The 21,219-nt window shown below is 32.1% G+C and overlaps 1 protein-coding gene across 1 annotated transcript; it reads right to left on the reverse strand.

Annotated features, from left to right (window-relative positions):
* Nucleotides 1-1,022: 1,022 nt before the first annotated feature.
* Nucleotides 1,023-19,695, reverse strand: LOC140436533 (lipase member H-like). Its single transcript, XM_072525421.1, has 4 exons — nucleotides 19,553-19,695; nucleotides 12,623-12,991; nucleotides 5,320-5,607; nucleotides 1,023-1,346 (listed from the first exon to the last, which is right to left on the reverse strand). The coding sequence occupies exons 1-4, from the start codon at nucleotides 19,659-19,661 to the stop codon at nucleotides 1,108-1,110; spliced, it is 1,005 nt and encodes a 334-aa protein (XP_072381522.1). The 5' UTR covers nucleotides 19,662-19,695; the 3' UTR covers nucleotides 1,023-1,107.
* Between the last annotated feature and the right edge of the window lie 1,524 nt (nucleotides 19,696-21,219).

Genomic DNA, 21,219 nt, shown 5'->3' on the forward strand with positions numbered 1-21,219 from the left:
TTTCCTCTAAGCCAGTTTTCTATACAGGTCACACAGGTCAAAGAACTTGGATACATTTTCAGGAGTAAAAGATTTTACTCTGAGTAAAAGTATATCGAGCACATGACATTCCCTGAGGAGTACGCATTGAAAGCGTCGGATGCCTTTTCAGAAAGAGCCTCAACCATTTCTTTCCGGCTGATTTTTTGACTCCACTAAATTGATGTGGTATTGAGTTTCGTATTGTAAGTTGAAATCCCAGTCGTTTTATATCACGCGCTCTTAGCCCGAAATAACGTTGCTTCATAGTTAGGGCATACTCAACCAACTCATTTTCTAATTCCAAAGGAAGATAGGTCGGCGGCCAATTGATATCCCGACGAGTTCTTCTGGAGTCTTGTCTGATTTCACATATCGTTCTAAGGTACCTTTTGGCACACCAAAAACTTTTGAGGCCTTTAAATAGCCCATCTCTCTATTTCTTACTGTATTTACAGCCCGTATCATATCATTTGCGTTCCATTTTTTATTTTTTGACGGCATCTACAAACAGAAAACACATAAAAATAAAAATTTTACACGGGGTCCTAATTTGAGACACTCTCAAATTTGGAACCTACAGGTATCTCAAATTAGGATTTTTCCGTTAAAAATAAAACGCATTTTTGTTGGTTATGTATGTCACACAACTACCGTTTAATTTGCATAAAATGTATTAACTAATATTAAACTAACAAAACAAAAATAATTGGAGTAAATGTAATCATCTTACCTTGATGTATTGTAAGTTTTTATAAATTCCGAAAAAAATTTGTGTAATGTGTAAATCAAATTAACGTCGACAAAACAATAAAGGTAACAAAGGTAAAGGTTTAAGTGTCAACTAAAAGTAGATCTACCACTACTGCACAGAATGATCAGTTTTCAATATTTTCACTAGATGTCACCCTATCGTACACAAATATACGACGGTGTCTCAAATTAGGCGCCTGTCTCGAATTCGGTGCCTCTCCTCTAAAGGAAAGAAAACAAAAACAGGCGCAAAGTTTTCACTGCATAATAATTTAATAAAATATTGGTACATTATAAGAATTATTAGAAAAATTTAACCAAAACCAATTTTTGTGTTTATTTGAGTCCTATAAACTTAAAACGTGGCAAATACTTAGGAACGCTATTGGTATTTATTGTATAATTTCCTCTTTCATATTCCTTGACTTGTTGTCCAAATACCACTTGTCTTCCAAACGGAACTTTAGTCACTACAGATTGTCCATTGTCAAATGTTACCGTACATTCATAGGAAGGTGCCTGGTAATTGATTGATTCAACATATAAGTCGTTGACGCGTAAGTGACTGCAATCATCTGTAAATAGAAATTTTAATATTTCATTAATTGCACATTATATTAGACAACCATAATATATAATATTATGGTATATTGACCTATGGAGCAGATAATTGGGTAATAAATAAACGAAACAGGTCCAAAATCACAGCAACTGAAATGGAGTTCATGAGAAGAACCTGCAGAATGACAAAAATGGATCGCATCAGAAATGAGGAGATAAAACGAAGAATGGCAGTAGAACAAGACATACTCAGCTACATCGAAGAAAAACGTTTAATTTGGTATGGACATGTGAGAAGAACAGATCATACAAGGTGAATAGCAAAGATAATCAAAATACACTTAAAAAAAAAGAAGCAATCATAAATGCCATAACTACAGAATTTATTGTTCTATTTCAATTGATAAAAGAATGAAAACTTTCCTTTTGAAAAGGAATCCCAGAAGAGCAGGCCTGATTTGCCAAAGGTAAAGGTAAAGGGTTTTTTTAGAGGTATAGAACTTTGTAATGATGAGCTACAAACATTAGTGGAAAGAGAAGTAAAGCAAAATGAATTACTTATATTATTGGAAGATTTCAATACCAGAATAGGAGACGAAGTAATACCGGGAATAAAACAAAGGTTTAATGAAAGAGTTATCAATGAAAACGGAAAAAGAATGGTAGAATTCTGCACATCAAACGAACTAAGGATAACCAACACATTTTTTGATCATAAAATTCAACACAAATTCACGTTTGAAAATACAAGAGGACATAGATCAATGATAGATTTTGTGGTCACAAACAGAAATATTCACCATAAACAGATAGTGGATGTGAGAAGTTTGACGTCACCCAATGTGGGAAGCAATCACTATTTGGTACTTGGTAAAATTAGATTCAATGAAAGATGGAAAGAGAAGCTTAAACAAACCAATGCAGAGGAAATAATAAAACTATAAAATTTAAGAGATGACTCCATAAAATCATTATATCAAAAAAGGCTAGAACAGAGAATACAAATGGAGAATATCGAAAATGAAAGCAATGTAGAGACTAGCTGGAGAAAACTTAAGAAAAATATTCTGGATGCTGCCCGAGAAGCCCTTGGAACGAAAATAATAAACAAAAAGTGGTCAACAAAAACACCATGGTTTACACTAGAGGTTAAACAAAAATGTCGCAAAAAAAGAAAGCTTTCCTAAAATATAAGTCAGAAAAAAAGAATGAATCATATGAAGAATATAAAAGAATAAGAACTGAAATTCATCAATTGGTAAGAAAAACAAAAACAGAATACTGGGAAAGATTCACAAAAGGACTAGAGATGGATTTCTATGGACAACAGAAACAAGTGTGGCGCTTCATAAGACAACAAAGAAGCGAAATGAAAGAACTAGTTGAAATACAACACATACAGGAGGATACATGGGTGGCCTTCCTGACAGAAATGTTTAAAAAACAAAACGAAGTACCTTTACCAGAAACGCCAAATATAATAACTAAGGAAAAGACCGAAATCTCCCAACACGATGTGAAAGAAGGAATAAACAAATTAAAAAACAGAAAGTCACCAGGAGAAGATTAAATACCAAATGAACTCTTAAAATATGGAGGAGAAAGGCCCCAATAATTATCGAGCAATAAATCTATTAAATACAACATTCAAATTGACAACAAGAATAATAGCGACAAAAATAAACGAACGAATATGCCTGCAAGAGGAACAGCAAGGATTTCAGACAGGAAGATCATGCACGGATGCAATTTTTGTAATAAGACAAATAAAAGTAAAGTCGCTGGAAGACAACAAACCAGCATATATGTGTCTGATAGATTTGAAGAAAGCGTTTGATAGAGTGAGAATTCGGGACGCTATACATTTATTATATGAAAAGGGAATATCACTGGATTTAGTAAAAACCATTGAGAATATAATAAAGATAACATAGCTATGGTAAGATGTAAAGGAAAACTATCGCAACCTATCAAATATGAAACTGGCATTAGACAAGGAGATTTGCTGAGCCCATTAATATTTAATCTGATAATGGATGGAATCATAAAGAAAGTTAAAAAAAGAAGAAGACATAGAATGGTAGAAAAGGAAATAAGGATAATATGCTACGCCGACGAAGCCATAATAACAGCCAAAAATGAAGATGACCTACAAAGGTTAATTAAAGAATTCGAAGATACGGTGCTCATATACAACATGGAGATCTCAACAGAGAAAACTAAAACGATAGTGATATCAGCGTAACCGAGACGATGTAAACTAGTAAATAACAAAATAATAGAACAAGTGATGGAAACTGAATACTTGGGAATAAAACTGTCAAGCTACCGAAAAGTGGAAGAAGAAGTACAAAAACAAGTGAACATGGCAAACAGAGCAGCAGGATATCTCAACAACACAATCTGGAGAAAAAAATACCTCACAACGTAAACGAAAACCAGGATATGTAAATCAACAATAGGACCGATAATGACGTACACAGCGGAAACAAGAGCAGATACGGCGAAAACACAAAGACTACTGGAAACAACAGAAATGAAAGTCTTACGAAAAATAACAAACCAAACTCTAAAAGATAGAGTAAGAAGTGAGGAAATACGAGCGAGATGTGGTATAGAGGAAATAAACGCTTGGACCAAAAGAAGAAAAGTGGAATGGAATCAACACATCGAAAGAATGACAGAAAATAGAATAGTACGAAATATACAATACGTTGCCTTTCTTTTCCGTTACCTATTTTAGCATTGAACTCTCCCATGGCTATAAGGAGTTCATATCTCGGTATATTTCTTATAAGGCTGCTTATTTGTTTATAAAATTCTGATATTTCGTCATCACTGTGGTCTGCTTTGGGTGCATAGACTTGTATAATGTTAGTGTTCATCGGTAACGTATTTATTTGTAACAAGAGGGTTCGCCTACGCCTTGCTAGGTGATTATGTTACTTCATTTTCTGCATGAGTAGGATTTTGTAAGCACACAAAGCAATATCTTTCCACAAAATATTCCATAAAGTGGATGGACACGTATACAACTGCTGTGCACGATGGCACATAGACTGAATCGGGTCTTTCTGTATGCTAAGCTCTACAGCAGCAACAACTTCTTCTGTACGCACTGAACGATATGTCTGTGGATGCGTATTATCATTCAGCGTGGTGCAAAAACGTTCCATGATTAATCGAATTACTTGCTCTGATAGAATATTATATTTACTATAAAATAGACGTAGTACTTTATACGTATTTCGAACAGAATCATAATTTTCAAAATAAATTTGTACAATTTGGAAGCGTTGTTCAGGCGTCAAGTCTATTTATGCTGAAATGCCAAACCAAACTTAACATAAATCATTTGACAGCTGTCAAAATGGCTGAGAGTTTAAAAAGTGTTACCTCTAAAAAACACCCTTTATTTGGTAAAATATGAGAGAGAGAGAGAGAGACAGAGAAAGAAAAAAGAGACAGAGAGATCTATGGGAAGGAACTATACACGATATTTAGACGATCACGACCATCTTTTTGGTAAGTCAAAACTGAAGAGGGGTGGACACTCGACATAAACGTTTAGTGGCGATGTGATAATTCCCATGTATGGTTAATAGTCTAGTCGAGATGCTTTCTTTTATTTATCAACTATAACGATACAGCGACTGAGGGAAAAGGAATGAAAAGGAAAAAGGCAAGATGGTCAAGAAAGTGGCTCCTGAAAGTAATCCCACGTCTCGTTACATAAAAAAATGTGAGGCGAACCTGATAACTGGAACTGAATTGAAGCATTAGAAATGTGGATTTATAGACGAATATTGAAGGAAAACTACCTTCGATGACAGGAAAACTAACGAGGGTCAAGATAGAGAATTACTAAATTATCTGGGACATATAGTGAGGGGAAATCGATATAGAATACTACAACTAATTCTTAAAGGCAAAATATATTTGATTTTATTTATTTTTTGTTATGACAAAAATTGATCTTTTTCTTACCCGTATCTGGAACATCTAAGGTAGGACATCCTGGTTGAACATCTCCACCGTTTACGTACCAATCTACGTGCCCAAGCGGAGCCTTATATCCCCACTTTTTTACGTTTGTATGGATAGCATCTACGAAAATTGCATCAGTTTTTTGAAATTTGCTTTCTGGTGGCACAGAATCCAATTCAAATTTAGGACTAGCTACATCAAGACCAGTTACTCTACCTACATACTGACCAGTAACATTAGCAACATATTTTCCTGCCTGTCCGGCTGCATGGGCACCCACACCAAATCCTGAAAAAGAATTTAAAATAGATAATAGATTTTTAAATATCATTTTTTGTTTATCCTGGATTTTCTGAAATTAAATTTATTTTGTATACGTTGTAGCAACTCATTTTTTCTTTAATTCGTCTTTCGACAATTACTGAAAAACTTAATAACGTTTTATGTTCCAGAGAATGATTGCCGGAGCAGATATTCTTGTGAAAGTTTCGTAAGATTTATCCTCCATAGAAAAAGTCCCCTAACGAAGAAGAAGAAGTATTGAAATTCTATATATTCGAGATGCCATCGAAAAATCCTGAAACATCTAGTGAAGTCTGGAACGTCAGAAAATGTATATAAACAGAGGAAGTTGACAGTTTTGACGTTGACAGTTTGAAGTTTATAGTTGTCATTGAGTTATTGTGTTAAAATCTTAGATAAGGAAAGAGAAGGGATGCATAAGATTGAAGCCGGCACCAGAATTGACCAGATCATATTTTATTTCTTCAGTAGATTGAGAATAATGGATATAATCTCAATAAATAATTTTTTTTTTCAAAATTTATAATTGAAAACTGACATAATGATCATTTTTGAACATGATTTTATCATTACATATTTTTTAGTAGATCGTAGATCGTAGTAGAGTGTTTTAGTAAATCAGTAAATTGAAGTTAAAATCAGTAGATCTACTGAAAAATCAGTAGACCTGGTAACCCTGCGAGAGGTAGTAATGGGTAGACTTCGGCAAATATGCAAATAAAAATGTAGAAAATATGCGCATAAATATGCACGTGTTTACCCGAAAATATGCAAATATTTTACAAAATATGCATACAAATAAATAAAAAAATCGTAAAATAGTAACAATTTTATTTAAAAAAAAAAGTGTACATAACTAAATATTTCCTACTATTCATTAAGATTTACATTTATTTTAAGTAACTACATCATTTTTAAGTATGGATAAACTTATTTAGAATTATGGTAACAATAAATGACCAAGTGGTGTTCAAAATTTTCTAACAAAAACTTGTGGCTTCTGTCTGAGTACATATATTTATATATGGAAAAACTTCGTTCAACATCAACTGATGTAACGGGAGCATTTTTCAAACTAACCAAAACATTTGGTTCTAAATTAATTGTTTCCGAAATATTTCCAGCTAGAACACTGACTACTTCAGAAAGAATATGGTAACCTTTATTTTTTTCCATAGTAGCTTCAAATTTTTTTAAAATATCTTTTCCAATATTACCTCTAACGTTCTGACAACATGACGCAAATTCTTTTATTAATGCTGTACTTTCGAACAATGACAGTTTTGGTGATTCTAACTGAGTAATTGTTTTTTGAACAAAACTAAAATTTGATTTTATAAATGAAAGTTCTTGTTGAAGCAAGTTACTCTGAAAAGTTTGTTTAGAATCCAAAAGAGATTGGGAACTTTCATCTGTTAACGTATCAATTATGTTCTTTATTTTAACAAAATGATCTGCATAAAAATTAGCTGCTTCTAACCATGTTCCCCATCGCGTTAAAATAGGTTGTAGTGGAAGAGGAATGTTAGGTAGCATTTCTTTATAAAGTTGAATTCTTATAGGAGATTTAAGAAATACTTTTTTGACACTGGATATCATGGTATTTACAAGAGGAAACTTTTTTCGTATTTCCTCTGCAACTCTGTTTAATCCATGCGCTACACAAGTAACATGTATTAAATCTGAGAAAAATATTTTTAAATTTTGTCCTGCTTTCACCATATAAGGAGCAGCATTCGATAAAATAAGCAGTAATTTATTAGAAGGAATAGTTGTCGGAAGAAAAAAAGTTGCTAATGTTTCTTGTATAAAACGCGAAATTGTTAAAGCATTTGTTTTCTCAAGTTGCTGGCATGAAATAAGATGAGATTTTGGTAAGGTATCTTCTTTAAGAACACCAATCAATAAATGAGCAATATACTTTCCTGAGGAATCAGTGGTTTCGTCTACAGATGTGTAAAAATAATTACCTGCAATTTCTTCCTTAATATTAATTAACACCGACGAGTATAGCCCGTTCACATTATTTCTTCTTAGAGACCGATCACTTGGAACATTAAGTTTGCAATATTTTTTTAGAAACGAACTAAAATTTACATTTGCTAATTTTGAAAGCGGTATGTTTGCAGACACTAATGCGCGACACAAGTCTTCATTAAAAGTTTCTTGCTCATCTAATTTTTTTGAAGTAGATTGGTAACATTTATCCATTGAAGTTTGATGTTTTCCTCCTATTTTTCCTTTTTTTGCAATGTGTGAAGCAGTTCTCACATGTTGGTCTATGTGAAATTTCTTCTCACATGCTATCTATAAATAAAAATAAAAACCTTTATTTTAACCCAACCTTTAAAATATAAAAATATACAAGGTGTTTTTGGTTAATCAAATAACTGGTTTGGAAAAAAAACACTCGCTAAGTGTTTTAAATGCAGTATTAATCCACAAATTAGTTTTTGTTACTAACCATTAGTACATCATATAACTTATTTTAAAATTCAACAAAAGTTTTTTTTTGTTAATTCAATTACAATAAAAATAATTGTGTTTTAGAATAGCTGACTTCATAAAAAAAAGTAAAGGTGAAAAATTTTTCTAAATACACACCATTGTATTGTACCATGTACAATTTTTTCTCACTAAAGGAAGCTATTTTTCATTTAAAAACAACCTACGAGTACTAAATTTCAAGTAAATACGTTTATTGGTTTTAAAGTTATTGTTGTTATTAACTAAAAGAATTTAATTTTTTTTAATTTTAACACCCTGTATCTCGAAAAGTAAATAAGTTTGACCCCTCATTAACTATATCGTTTTGTTCAATTTTTCGAGAAGTATCTACAGTCAAACGTTGTAAGTGTCATTTGGAAACACCCTGTATGTATGAAATATTAGATATTTAATAGAAAATATTAGATACTTACAATTTTGCCACAGACTGAACAGTAGATTTTTCCCATATCCATAGACAGCTCTTTATAAGGTTTAATCCAAGTTGAAGCACTGGTTGTTTTAGGCATTATAAAATCACAATCTTCCTTTTTGTTACGCACAACGAGTGTTTACGCTTTGAATATCAAAACAGAAATGATTTACAAATCTGAGCATCAAATTAGAAATGTTTAGGTACCTAATTCAATAAACTGGGAGATTTTGGAAAATCCCTAAATTAGGAACAAAACTATTAGCCGTTTACCTGCTGTTAAGATACAATAAATTGTAGATAGATTTGGGGATTAGATCATAAAATGCAAATGAGCGAACCCTTAGCGATTATCCAATAACTGAATGCCTCAGTGACCGAGACTTTCTAAGAATGTTGAGGGCTACTTAAATTGATCTTCTTTGAAATTGTAAATGTTTTGTACCTGTAGAGATTACGTACTTAGATCATTTCTTGATTAAAATGACTACAAAATTTTATACAAGAATTGAAATAAATTGGTATGTTTAAAAATTTTCAAATAGTATAAAAATAAACAAGTATAAAAATCTGAACTTTTATGCAGTTTATGCAAACTTTTATACAAATATGCCAAAATATGAAATATTTGCATAAAATATGCACAATATGCAAAATATGCAATATGCATATTTGCCGAAGTCTAGTAATGGGCAACGTACAGGCACCAAAACGTGGCGGTCACATCGAAACTGGCTTCACTTTTCGAAAGTTTATTAAATGAGTGTTACCTGTCCTCTCTCTTTCCTTATCTAAGGTTAAAATATTGTAAACAAGTTGGTGTTCGAATAAAGTTGTTTTAAATGATTGTAACATCATGTATAATTACGTAGGCTATCCATATTTTATAACAGTTAGATAAAATACTCAATGAAAATGCTAGACACCCACAAGAAAGTGTCGATGTTAAGGATTTATTAAAATTACTACTGAAGTAGCAAATAGAACTACTATCCATCAAAAGAGTAGCAATGATAAACTCCCTAAAAACAAAACAACTTCTAGAAAACAGAAATGAATTTATAAAAGCAGTGAAAAGGAATACAATTGAGTTAATAAAATAAATAAAACTGTAAGAAAAATACCCAAACAAGACATGATAGTGATTTTACCCTCGTGGAAAAATATGCAAAACGAATAGTGCAGTTTATTCTCCTCGTGATGGTAAATATGTTTTAAAGCGAGCCAAACCGAAAGATTTTATTATGGAATTACCGATAAAGTATCCAGAAACTTTGCCCATTGAAGAATCGAAACCGGCACATGTAGGGTAAGATGTTTAACAGTGAACCAGTGGGGTACAGTGTACCACCGAAATATTAGGAAATATGGCAACGCCAGAAACTTGCGTTCTACGAATATTAACCACAATCCACAGTTGACTGTTGACGTTGACTTACAAATCCATCCGGATCCGGTCAGTTAACCGACACGTGCTGCAAAGTTTATAGGAGGTGCGAGCCAATTGTTGTTTTTAGAGGGAAAAACTTATATATTTAAAGTAAGTATTACGATTTTTAATGTCCTTGCGTTGATTATATTTAAGAGCAAACCTTTTACATAATTTTCTATAGGTATTTGGCCATACTTATGTAATATAGTTGCAAGTGTGTTAAGCTTTTTTCTTATTTTTTCTAACCTAAAATATAATAATGTACAGGGTGGTCCACAGTGAATCAATCGATTCTGTTTCACAGTGAACCGGTTCACTGTGGACCAGATACTTTTTTGTGAGTGTTTCTTTAAAAAAAAAATGTGAACGAAGTTAATTTTACTTAAAAAGTACATTTATGTTTATTGTTTTTATTTATTAGACTCGAACTAAACACATTGTAGAATAACAATTTTACGTTTTTATTTTCTAGAATGCCGCGAAACAAAACTAAGGAAAGAAAAATTGGAGTAACTACACAAGAAAATATGAGAAAGGCTTTAGAAGCAGTAGAAAAAGCATGCGTATACGAAAGGCAGCTAAAGCAGCCGAAATTCTTTATCCTACACTTCGCCGCTATGTAGAAAAAGAGAAAATCAAGGCAACATTTTTTTGGTTCCCAACTACGAAATGTATTAATTGGATAGGTACTTCAAGAATTGTGCACTAAAACTCTACGGACTCACCACAAAAGACTGCAGGCAAGTTTTTTATGAAATGGCTAGGCTAAACAACATTAAAATGCCAGATTCCTGGGAAAGAAATTCCATAGTTGGTGTAGAATGGCTTAGATGTTTTAGAAATCGACATCCAGATATCTCGTTGAGAAAGCCAGAACCCTGCAGTCTTGCAAGAGCAACGTTCTTTAACCGAGAAAATGTGAAAACCTTTTTTGATAATTTATCAAATGTTCTTAATAGAAATGACAAATTTGCTGATGGCACACGCATTTATAATTTGGACGAAACGGGAACATCAACTGTTCAGAAACCCCAAAAGGTAATTGCCCCAACTGGTTTGTCGAATGTAGGAAAGGTTACTAGCGGTGAAAAGGGAACTTTGGTTACTACATGTTGCATGGTAAGCGCAACAGGGCATGCAATACCTCCTGCCATTGTTTTTCCCAGAAAGAATTATAGAGACCTGATGTTGCACGGAGCTCCCCCTGGGAAGTTAGGATTGGTGGCTCCATCTGGTTGGATGAATAGTAATCTGTTTGTTGACGTAATAAAACAATTTATCCAGCATACCAATTTAACTCCTGAAAATCCGTCATTACTCATCATGGATAACCACGAATCGCATTTCTCCAAAGAGGCCTTGGCTTTGGCAAAAAATTCTGGAGTAACAATTCTCACACTTCCTCCGCACACTTCAGCTAAATTGCAGCCCTTAGATGTTGGACTGCGAAGTCCGTTTAAGACATATTATCATGCCGCTTTAGAATCCTGGGTGCTTTGTAACCCAGGAAAGCCTGTCACCATTTATCAAGTGGCTGAGTTTGTCGGCCATGCTTATCCCAGAGCTACGACCCCATTGAACATAGCCGCTGCCTTCTCCAAGTGTGGAATTTTTCCATTTAACAGAAACATATTTAGCGACGAAGATTTTTTGCCAAGCAGTGTTACAGACCGTCCTGAACCCAACAATACATCAGATGAGCCAACCTCTGAAATAACTGAAACGCCACAACGTAACGAAAAAAACCAAGCAGGCTCAAGCAAAATCGCGGATGATGTTGCAGACACAGAGAAATCCATTGACCAGCCTTCCCAGTCCACCACCAAAGTATTAATAACACCAGAAATATTTCGACTACCTTTAAAATCTGGTCCTCGTGATGAAAAGAGAAAACGTAGAAATGTTAGAAAAAGCGTTATAGCAACAGATACACCGGAAAAGGATGCAATTTAATGCTCCTTTCGCTGATATCTTAGCAATTCTGAAGACCCCATCGGTTGAAACAAATGAAACAGCAACGAAATGCATATTTCCTGGCAGAGTTGATGTTAAAGAAAAAAAACTTATTTTGTTTGCCTTTCATAATATATTCTTTTGACTTTTCTTTTACTTTTTTATATTGTTTTACTAATTTGCTAAAATGTTTTTTACCTCAAAGTATTAGCTACTTCTAGAATCATTTATTATATACTAATTATTGTGTCTGTAGCAGCTATTAAAGTCGCCCCCACAATAAAATTGAAATATCTAAAAATTGACTTGATCGATTACAAAATGGGTTGACATTGATATTACAACAGCTTCTATGCATCGGCTAAGCTATTCCAAAATGAGACAAATGGATCAAAGTGACCCCACAAGGTGACTTTAATATACACTTTTTTATTTTTTTTTTTGAGAAAATCCTCAATTTGAAAACATATATACTATCAATTTAAATTAAATAAACATAAAATGCATCCCAATGGTGACTTTTCCACATTTTTGGGATGACCCGTTCAAAAGTTACGCTAGAAAATACGGAAAAAATTAACAAAGTCACCCCGTTCTACGGTAAATCAATAGTTTCTGCATTACCTATACAACTTTGACACGTAATAAGTTTTACAACCAGAGGCTTCATTTATTAAAACACAATAAACACTCACCAATAAGTTGCAAATCCTCTAGCTCAATTTCATTATCGATAATATACTGTCCAATCAGTTCTCCAAGTTTTTTTGTATTCGCCGCGGCTGTCTCGAAGTTAGTAGCACCTTTGCCCCAATCTACAATAACAACATTGTGAGGTTCTCTTTTATCTAAGTAAGCATTTCTTGCCGTTAGTACCCAATAACTTTGACCGTTTTGGCCGTACCCGTGTATGAGGAATTTAGTGGGGTATATGTCGAAATGGGAGCCCTTTGGGCCGTTTTTGTTCATTCCGCGGTCCAATACTTTGTATGTGTCGAACACGACTTCAGTTTCGTTTAGATTAGCATCATCGAAATTTACTGGTGATGTGAGATTTCCAAAATCTGAAAATTATATTGATTAGAAATATAAATCGTCATAAATAAAAATATGCAAAAGATTAAAAACTGTTTTCAAAGCAATTTTATTCTATCTCTTAAAATATGCTATTACGTTCCTATAATATTCTAGGTAAAATATGACTTATCGTTAGGTATACCAAAAAGTACTAGAGTATCGAAATCGATTTCAACTGACTTAATACTCGTACAAATTCTAAAGGTGTCTTCACACGCAATGGAAAAACGGAAGGCATGCCTATAGCCACAAGGACTTAAGGAAAACCATTGAGTTAGAATCTATGGAGAGGACATCACGTGACTAAAAAGGACTTCACTTCGGCCATATTGTTATGATCGCTGTGTCAGATCGTGCATAATTGTTTACGTTTGTTGTTTTTATATAATAATATATTTTAATATATATTTTTTAGTTTTAATATTTTTATAATAACTGTAATATTATATTGTGATAGTCCATAATATTGATTTCTCGTTCTCAACGTAGTTACAGTAGCAGGTGCAATGTTGATAAAAAATCTTCAGGAACAACATTACATAGGTTAGTATAAAAATATGTAAACAAAGTAATGGCCCGTACTTCAGAGAATAAGTTAATAGTATTCATAAAAAATCTTATAAGTAAAAGTTTGCAATATAGCAATTAAAACATCCACTTCCAATAAAATACATAATAATTAAAACAAAATAAAAAGATACTAATTAACAATTTCTAAGCTTTTTATAATATTTTTGAGTTCATTAAGGACATACAAAGAACTGATTAGTATTATTTCTGAGAATTTCTGGTAACTGGATTTCAAACGAGTTCGTAAATTAGTCCCATTACGTTGTCGAGTCTCAACAAGAAAGGTGCTACCACGCGTATTAGAACTATTTTGTAAAATGAAGATGGTTAAGTGTAGTACGAGTAAACAGATCAGATTGACAGCAGAATCCAAAGGAATAGTTTACAATGTATTTAGATATATGCAAATACTATTTCCTGAAGATAATCGAATCAGTATTAAACAACGTGTGAGTGAAGCTACTGGAGTATCCTTACGTACAGTAGAAAGGATACAAGCGAGTATGTTAACAAACGCAGAGTCAAATATACACTAAAATTTCCAGCTACAACACTTGCTAAAAGGAAAGCAGCCGTGACAGACTTGAGGGAGTATGACAAACAGTTCATTAGAAATACCATTCACCGTTTTCATGAGACTGAACGTTGTCGTGTATCATTGAAGCTTTTGCAGAAAAGGCTTGAAGAGATGTACGAGTGGACTGGAAGTGTGAGTTCTCTCTACAGAATTGTGAAAGATTTGGGATAGAAGAAGTAAAAGTGTTGGTGGAACAGGAATTTGCTAGAGTAACTGTAGATAACTGGAAGAAAGTGTGTGAACATGTTATCAATGTTGAAGATAAGTATTTGGAAAGTGAACGTCGCATAGATGTAATTACTGAATAATTAAGGATTGATTTAAATGATTCTAGTGACGACGATAGTGCATCTGATTATGAAAATGAATAATATAATTTAACATTACGATGTACCTATGTAACCTATGTAAATATAAGTTTTCCAAACTGTCCTGTATGTATGTATTATGTTTTTTACTTTATTACAATCATTTCGTATATTCTTCTATTTAACTTTGTGACGTTTAAGTGAGTAATAATATAAATAATAAAGGTTTTAAAGTTAAAACAATCTTTGTAATTATTATTTATTAATACTGTAATACATATCGATGGTTTCACATACAGATAATATATGTACAATATGTGATATAATATAATAATATGTACTAAAACGTAGTACAATATTGCCAAAAATATAATCTAATATCATTGTTTAATAAATTGTGTGTACCTATCTTTAACAGTTTGATTTAAATCGTAAGTATTTTTTGGAACACCACTGCTTTGTTTGGCGAGGCTTTACTGTTCCTAGAAATTTCCGCCACTACAGTTAAAACATACCTAATTGAACTAATTTTTGGTCAAATTTCTAACGAACTTTCTTTCTTTCTTTTATTTCATACCGTATATTTAATACCTTTAAAAATATTATTTATATTATTATCTCTTTCAAGTACAAATTGTTATTTGATTGTATTAATAATTTTTCTTTACATACTATGTATATATGTCGTATTTTTAGTGTTTACAGTGGGATATAATTACTCTTCCCTACTCTTTTTACCACTAAAGTTGAACTGGGCAGGTCATGTAGCAATATCAGTTGATGACCGGTGGACAAAAAGAATTTTGGAATGGAGATCCCAAATACAAGCTAACAGAAATAGAGGTCGACCCCCAACGAGATGGACAGATGACATAAAAAGAGTGACTACAAATTGGATTCAGATGGTACAAAATCGGACTAAGTGGAAGAGCATGCGAGAGGTCTATGTTCAGCAGTGGACGTTAGAGGCTAGTTGATGATGATGATGACTCTTTTTGCTCCCGTTTAGCATCTGTATCTTTCTCATATTGTTTTTGTCCTATTTTCTTTCTGTTCTTGTACCTTTATATCTTTCACAATATCGCTCTTATCTAATTGTCTATCCATTCTCGTATTTACTAGGTTTCGCTGCTCCTTCAAAAATAGGGTGGTGCCCAAAAGTTTCTTCTCTTACCTGTATTTACCTCACACTCGAATCTCTTGTAGTCTAGCTCTGTCGAACCCCGACCAAGACACCTCTACCAGACTGAAGTCCATACCGTAGTACCCTTATTTGTGTAACCGTGTTGCCAATGATCAGAGCATTTTCCATCTTCCATAAAGCACACTTTTCCACAGACTAACAGTGGCATTTATTAGGCTACACTTTTAATCAATGTGCATCTTGTTTTTATACGTTTTAATACGTTTAGTGTACATCACATGATTTTTTAATAGCTACCCAATGACAACCCCTTTAATTTTGATTGAATAAATCATATTTTATTAAAAATGTATTACACTTTTTAGATTATGTTTAAATCTTCTGAATAAATAATCATAATTGTATAGCAGTTATATTATTGAGCCCGGCCCTGATTCCACCGCCATATTGGTATGATAGCTAACCACACCTTCTGACGCCGTTTTAATATACATGTTAATATGCTCATAGCTTCTCCATAGATTCTAACTCGATGAGGAAAACTTAAATGTGTGTATGGTGAATTCTCTGAGGTACGCCTACGGTTCTGACGCCTGGAGGCCATGAGGCGATTTTTTATCAGTTGTATTGTTTGATTCAGTTTTTTCTACAATCATGGTCCATGTAAAATAAAATCATATAATTTTCGATGGCAACCTATTTATTTATTTACTATTATTTTTTATTATTTATTTATTACATTTCTTTATTTATTATTTATTTAATATTTATTTATTATTAATGATTTATTATTATTTATTTATTACATTTATTTATTTATTTAACAATTTTTAAACAAATTTAAAAAATGTTTTTTGCTTCGAAATTACGTTTTAAGTTATTTTAAGACGAAAGTTAATCTTGTGTTTTTTTCGTAAAATACTTAGTTTGAACGTAAAATTCAAATAATCAATTAAAATTGCTACAAAAAGCCAAGGGTTGGTCATTGAATTTAGAAAACAAAACATATGAGGTGAAAACTTAAATCCATTAGTTTCAAAATACCTATACCTACTTTTAACAGATTATTGTTAAAGATGTTCCAAATGAGTTTACTCGTTCCGATAAGTAACAGTATAATTATGACATTTTATTAATTTTTTTATTTTCTCAACTATTAGTGTTTATTGCATAGTATATAAATTATTTTTATCACTGAATACATAGTAAGTAAAAAAATAATCCGATTTATAAAATTAATGAATATTTTATGCATACATGCAAGTAACAATTCTTCGAGAATATTTAAAAACTAACGGAAATGTCCATCTTTATTTCGTTATTGCCGACGTCGTCGGTACTCATACAGGTTCGGACACGATTTAATTTCGGTAAGTATTATATTTCGGTATTGAAATTTTGTTATTTGAATCGATTTGTGAGTATATTTTTAGTCATCTTGATGGTTAAAGGACAATAAATTATATTTATGCTGTTAATGTTGAATTAGCAATTTTTTGTTGTGCGATTTAAAACTATTTAAGTATATATTTTTATTTGTATAACGACCCTATCTATATGTGATTGTGATTACTGTAACAATAACCACGGATTTCAATAACTGATATTGAAACCAAAAATGTCCTCCACTGATTCTGCTGATGAATTGGTTGAAAATACATGGAGTCCTCCTCGAAAACGAAGTAAAAGAAGCCCTCTTAGCGTTGAAGTTAAAGAAATCATTTTAAATGTTTTTAAATGTGAAAAACAAGAAAATCCCGGGTTAGTGGTTGAAGATATTGTGAAAAAAGTGGCTAATAAAGTTGGAGTTTGTGATAGAAGTGTATTTACGGTGATAAAGGAATACAAAACGAATCATCAATTCGCTGGACCAAAAGTATGTCTGACCTGGAAAAAGAAGTTTGACAAAATTGATGATTTTGACAAAAATGCCATTAGAAGACTGATTCATAATTTTTTTATGAGCAACGAAATACCCACCGTTGATAAGGTTTTAAAGAAGGTGAACGATGACCCTGATTTGCCAAACTTTTCGAAAACCACATTTTACCGAATATTGAAAAAACTTAATTTTCAATATAAACGTAGGGGAAGAAACGCTCTTTTACTAGATAGCGACGACATTGTGATGTGGCGAAGAGAATATCTTCAGAAGATAAAAGCTTATAGAGAGGAAAAGCGGAAAATATATTATCTGGATGAGACATGGTTGAACGCTGGCCATACAAAGTCTAAAATATGGGTAGACACTACAGTAAAAATATCAAGACAAGCTTTTTTGGATGGATTAACAATGGATTTAAAAAATCCTTCAGGTAATTTATTAAATTATTAAGTGCTCATAAAGTTTTTTTGACATACATTTTTGCTTATAATTTTTTATAAATTTATATAATTATATATATATATATATATATATATATATATATATATATATATATATATATATATATATATATATATATATATATATATTATTTCAACATTATTGAGTAATGAATATTTTTTTTTTGTTATTATTATTATGAAACTTTTTAGAATTGTACAAACAACTAAGTATAGTAAAAATAAAAATAAAACTTATATTTTTTGTAGAAACTGTACATAAAATTGTTGGCAAAAAAAAAATAAATTCCTGGGTTTTTGCCCTATATAAATGGTTTCTATTATCGGATATCAACTAAAACAATCAGGTTCTTTGTCGAGCACTTTTGCAAAATTAAAATATAAATTTCGTATTTTATAAGATAATATATTATTCTGACTAAACAAAAAGATAATCCCAAATGCGGCCCTGTTGCAGGCCTACACGTGGTAATGTTTACATCTCCCTGCATCGGTTATTGAATTTTACTATAGGTCTATTTTAATTTTATATGGCATACGTCAGTTTAAAATGTCCATAAAAAATTGATATACCGTTGCGTTTCGGGATATATAAAGTTTATTCGTTTACCAAATTCCCATCAGTAAACATGAGCACGTGTTGATATTCGCCGTCTCATTCGTCAAGAGGCTATTAAATATAATTTATTAGACAGATTCTCATGTTACAGATCCCAACTTGCCATCATTTTAAATTCAAATTGTATCGTGTTGATTTTTAAGTTAATATATTGTGTTATATTTATGTTACAGTTATTGTTAAGTTATTTACTAGTCGTGTTATTTTTTAGAGTTTAGTTTAATTGTGATTTAATGATTAATTTTCAAGAAATTCTTACACTAACAGTTTCAAAAGTAAATATTTTTAAAAAGCATATGATACATAGGTCGTACATTAGTACGACCCTGTTGGCTTACAAGTGGTTCTATTGACGATTGGGAATTTGTAGAATGAATAGGGTTTAGACTTGACATTGACTTTGAAACATATTGTTTATTTCTTACTCACAAGCTGAATGTTATCAAAAGAATATAATGCTACATTACAGCACAAAGTTTACCCACAGTTAAAACAGTTTTTAACTGTTTTTAAAACCACAGTTTTAAAAACAGTTTAGCTGTTTATTTATAACAATTTTTCAACAAATAAAAATTTTTATTTTTATTAGAAACCAAGATATTCTTTCGTTTATAATAAGCAATTTCCGTGGTAAACTTTGGGTAAACTTTTTACTGTAATATTGCAGCATTATATGCGTTCAATTAAAATAAGATTCAGCTTTTGGTAAAAAATAAATAATGTGTTTCGAACGTTAAACTTGAGACATTCTTCAAGTCTATATATTCCGAAACGAAAGGGTATATTAATTTGATATACCGTCAAAAAAAGTGAAACTGAAAATAAACCATCCATCTATCTGACAATTATATAACACCATATACGAGTGGATGCTTTTAGCAACTTTTACATAAAGAATCATAAAGCCTAAATACTTTTCATCGATGGCACTTAAATGCTATAAGTAAACAAATATGAGAATTTATAAAAAAATGTAGTGCTTACCACAATTCGTTCCAGCAAAAACAGTCACTAATAGTAATAGTGACAAATATTGTAGCTCCATTATGTTTTTCAAAGTTTGGTCTGCAGCTTGTTTGCCCCAACAGTACATATACGTACTTTCAAGCTCCGTTAGTTATGTAATCAGTGATAACGCAAAAAATTAACAGAGTAGAACTAATTAAACTAAAATTTTAATTTGACTAGAAAAGTAACTGAGCAATAACTTTCAGTTTTAAATATTCAATAACTTATTAAAAAACAAATCATTATATATAAAGAAACAACTATTAATAGTAAATGTTTAACGAATAAATATTCCATACGCATTGGAAATTGTGCAACGTATGCAAATTGAGCAAATCTTTGAAACTGATTTACAAATTAGAGACAAAATTAATCCACCGCGTCATTAAGGATTAGGAAGCACCTCCTTGAAATCGTTTCGTTCTGTTTTACTGTCTGTCTATCTGCACAATAACTTCTGAAGGAAATGATCAACAAACCTCAAATTTAGGGTCAATGGATCAAAAGTCTTCAAACTTACAGATAAGTCTAAATAGAGAGAATGAAAACTCTTGGAATTTTGTGTAAATTTCTTTTAACAAAAATACACAGTGTAATCCATCTCGTGACCTGTCTTGACCTATGGGTCGTTCAAGTATTACGTAACCCAGCAGAAACTAATTTGGCATGGTAGAGCATTAACAGTCGTAAACCACAATATTTATTGCAAGTGATTACATGCGCCGACGAATGCTACTGTTGCCGCTCGAGGGGTACATTAAAATCTCTCTTTCCAGATTTCCGATTTCCTGCAGCCAGCCTGCCCAATCCTTTAAATCATAAAAAAGGATCATGCAAGTTTTCACCACTTCTTTTGAGGTTATCCGTTGATTTGTCGCTTTCACTGAAAGCATTTAAGCAGGTGCCGTACGATTTCTTTTATCTATCACTACAATTCGATCTCAAGAACAAAATATGTGCAACCAGTAGGATCTATTTCGCATCCCCCAGTAGTGCATCCCACAGTGCTGCTGCCAAAAAACCAAATGAGCTTATCTGTATTGTGCACTACAATGAAACATCGTCTGAGAATGACGATTGGCTCGACAAAGTTCCGGAACCCTTTTCGTCTGCTCTGCAGTTGCTAGTATTGAAAGAATCTGACTGGCTAATAAATCTATTGACAGAGGAGTAGTAACTTCGATTGAATTGTTTTTAAATACATACCTATTTCTACCATTCTTATCAACATAAGATTTAGGAACTCTATCAGTAGAGTTACGACATACCCTGGAGCAAATATTGGATTTAATCACAACTCTTTAAAAAAAGAGCAAGAACATCAGTAAAAGAAATTTTACTATTTCCGATGTCAAAAAAGTAAAATATAAAATGATAAACAAACATGAAAAAAATGAGAACAACCGAAAATGTTGAGAAAACAAACAATATTTCTTGAACATATGACCAAGATAATAGAAGAATATAGTGTAGCTAATAGATCAAATGGATGACGGAAGAAATACTAGACCTTCTTGAATAAAGAAGGCAATATAAGGACAAAGCAGACGAATACAGAAAAAACAAAGAGAAATATAACAAAAAAAAAATATCAGGCTAATGAGATGTGGCTTTAGAAATGGAAGTTTCTGGCCTGTATATAA

Source organism: Diabrotica undecimpunctata, chromosome 3 (genome assembly GCF_040954645.1).
Source record: "Diabrotica undecimpunctata isolate CICGRU chromosome 3, icDiaUnde3, whole genome shotgun sequence".
Classification (NCBI taxonomy): Eukaryota; Metazoa; Arthropoda; class Insecta; order Coleoptera; family Chrysomelidae; genus Diabrotica; species Diabrotica undecimpunctata.

Excerpts from the sequence above, each read along its gene's own strand:
- LOC140436533 (XM_072525421.1), bottom strand. The coding sequence starts at position 19,661 with ATGTACTGTTGGGGCAAACAAGCTGCAGACCAAACTTTGAAAAACATA. Across the intron at positions 5,608-12,622 it reads AGAGGATTTGCAACTTATTG|GATTTGGTGTGGGTGCCCAT; the intron begins GTGAGTGTTTAT and ends ATTCTTTTTCAG. Across the intron at positions 1,347-5,319 it reads CTTAGATGTTCCAGATACGG|ATGATTGCAGTCACTTACGC; the intron begins GTAAGAAAAAGA and ends TTCTATTTACAG.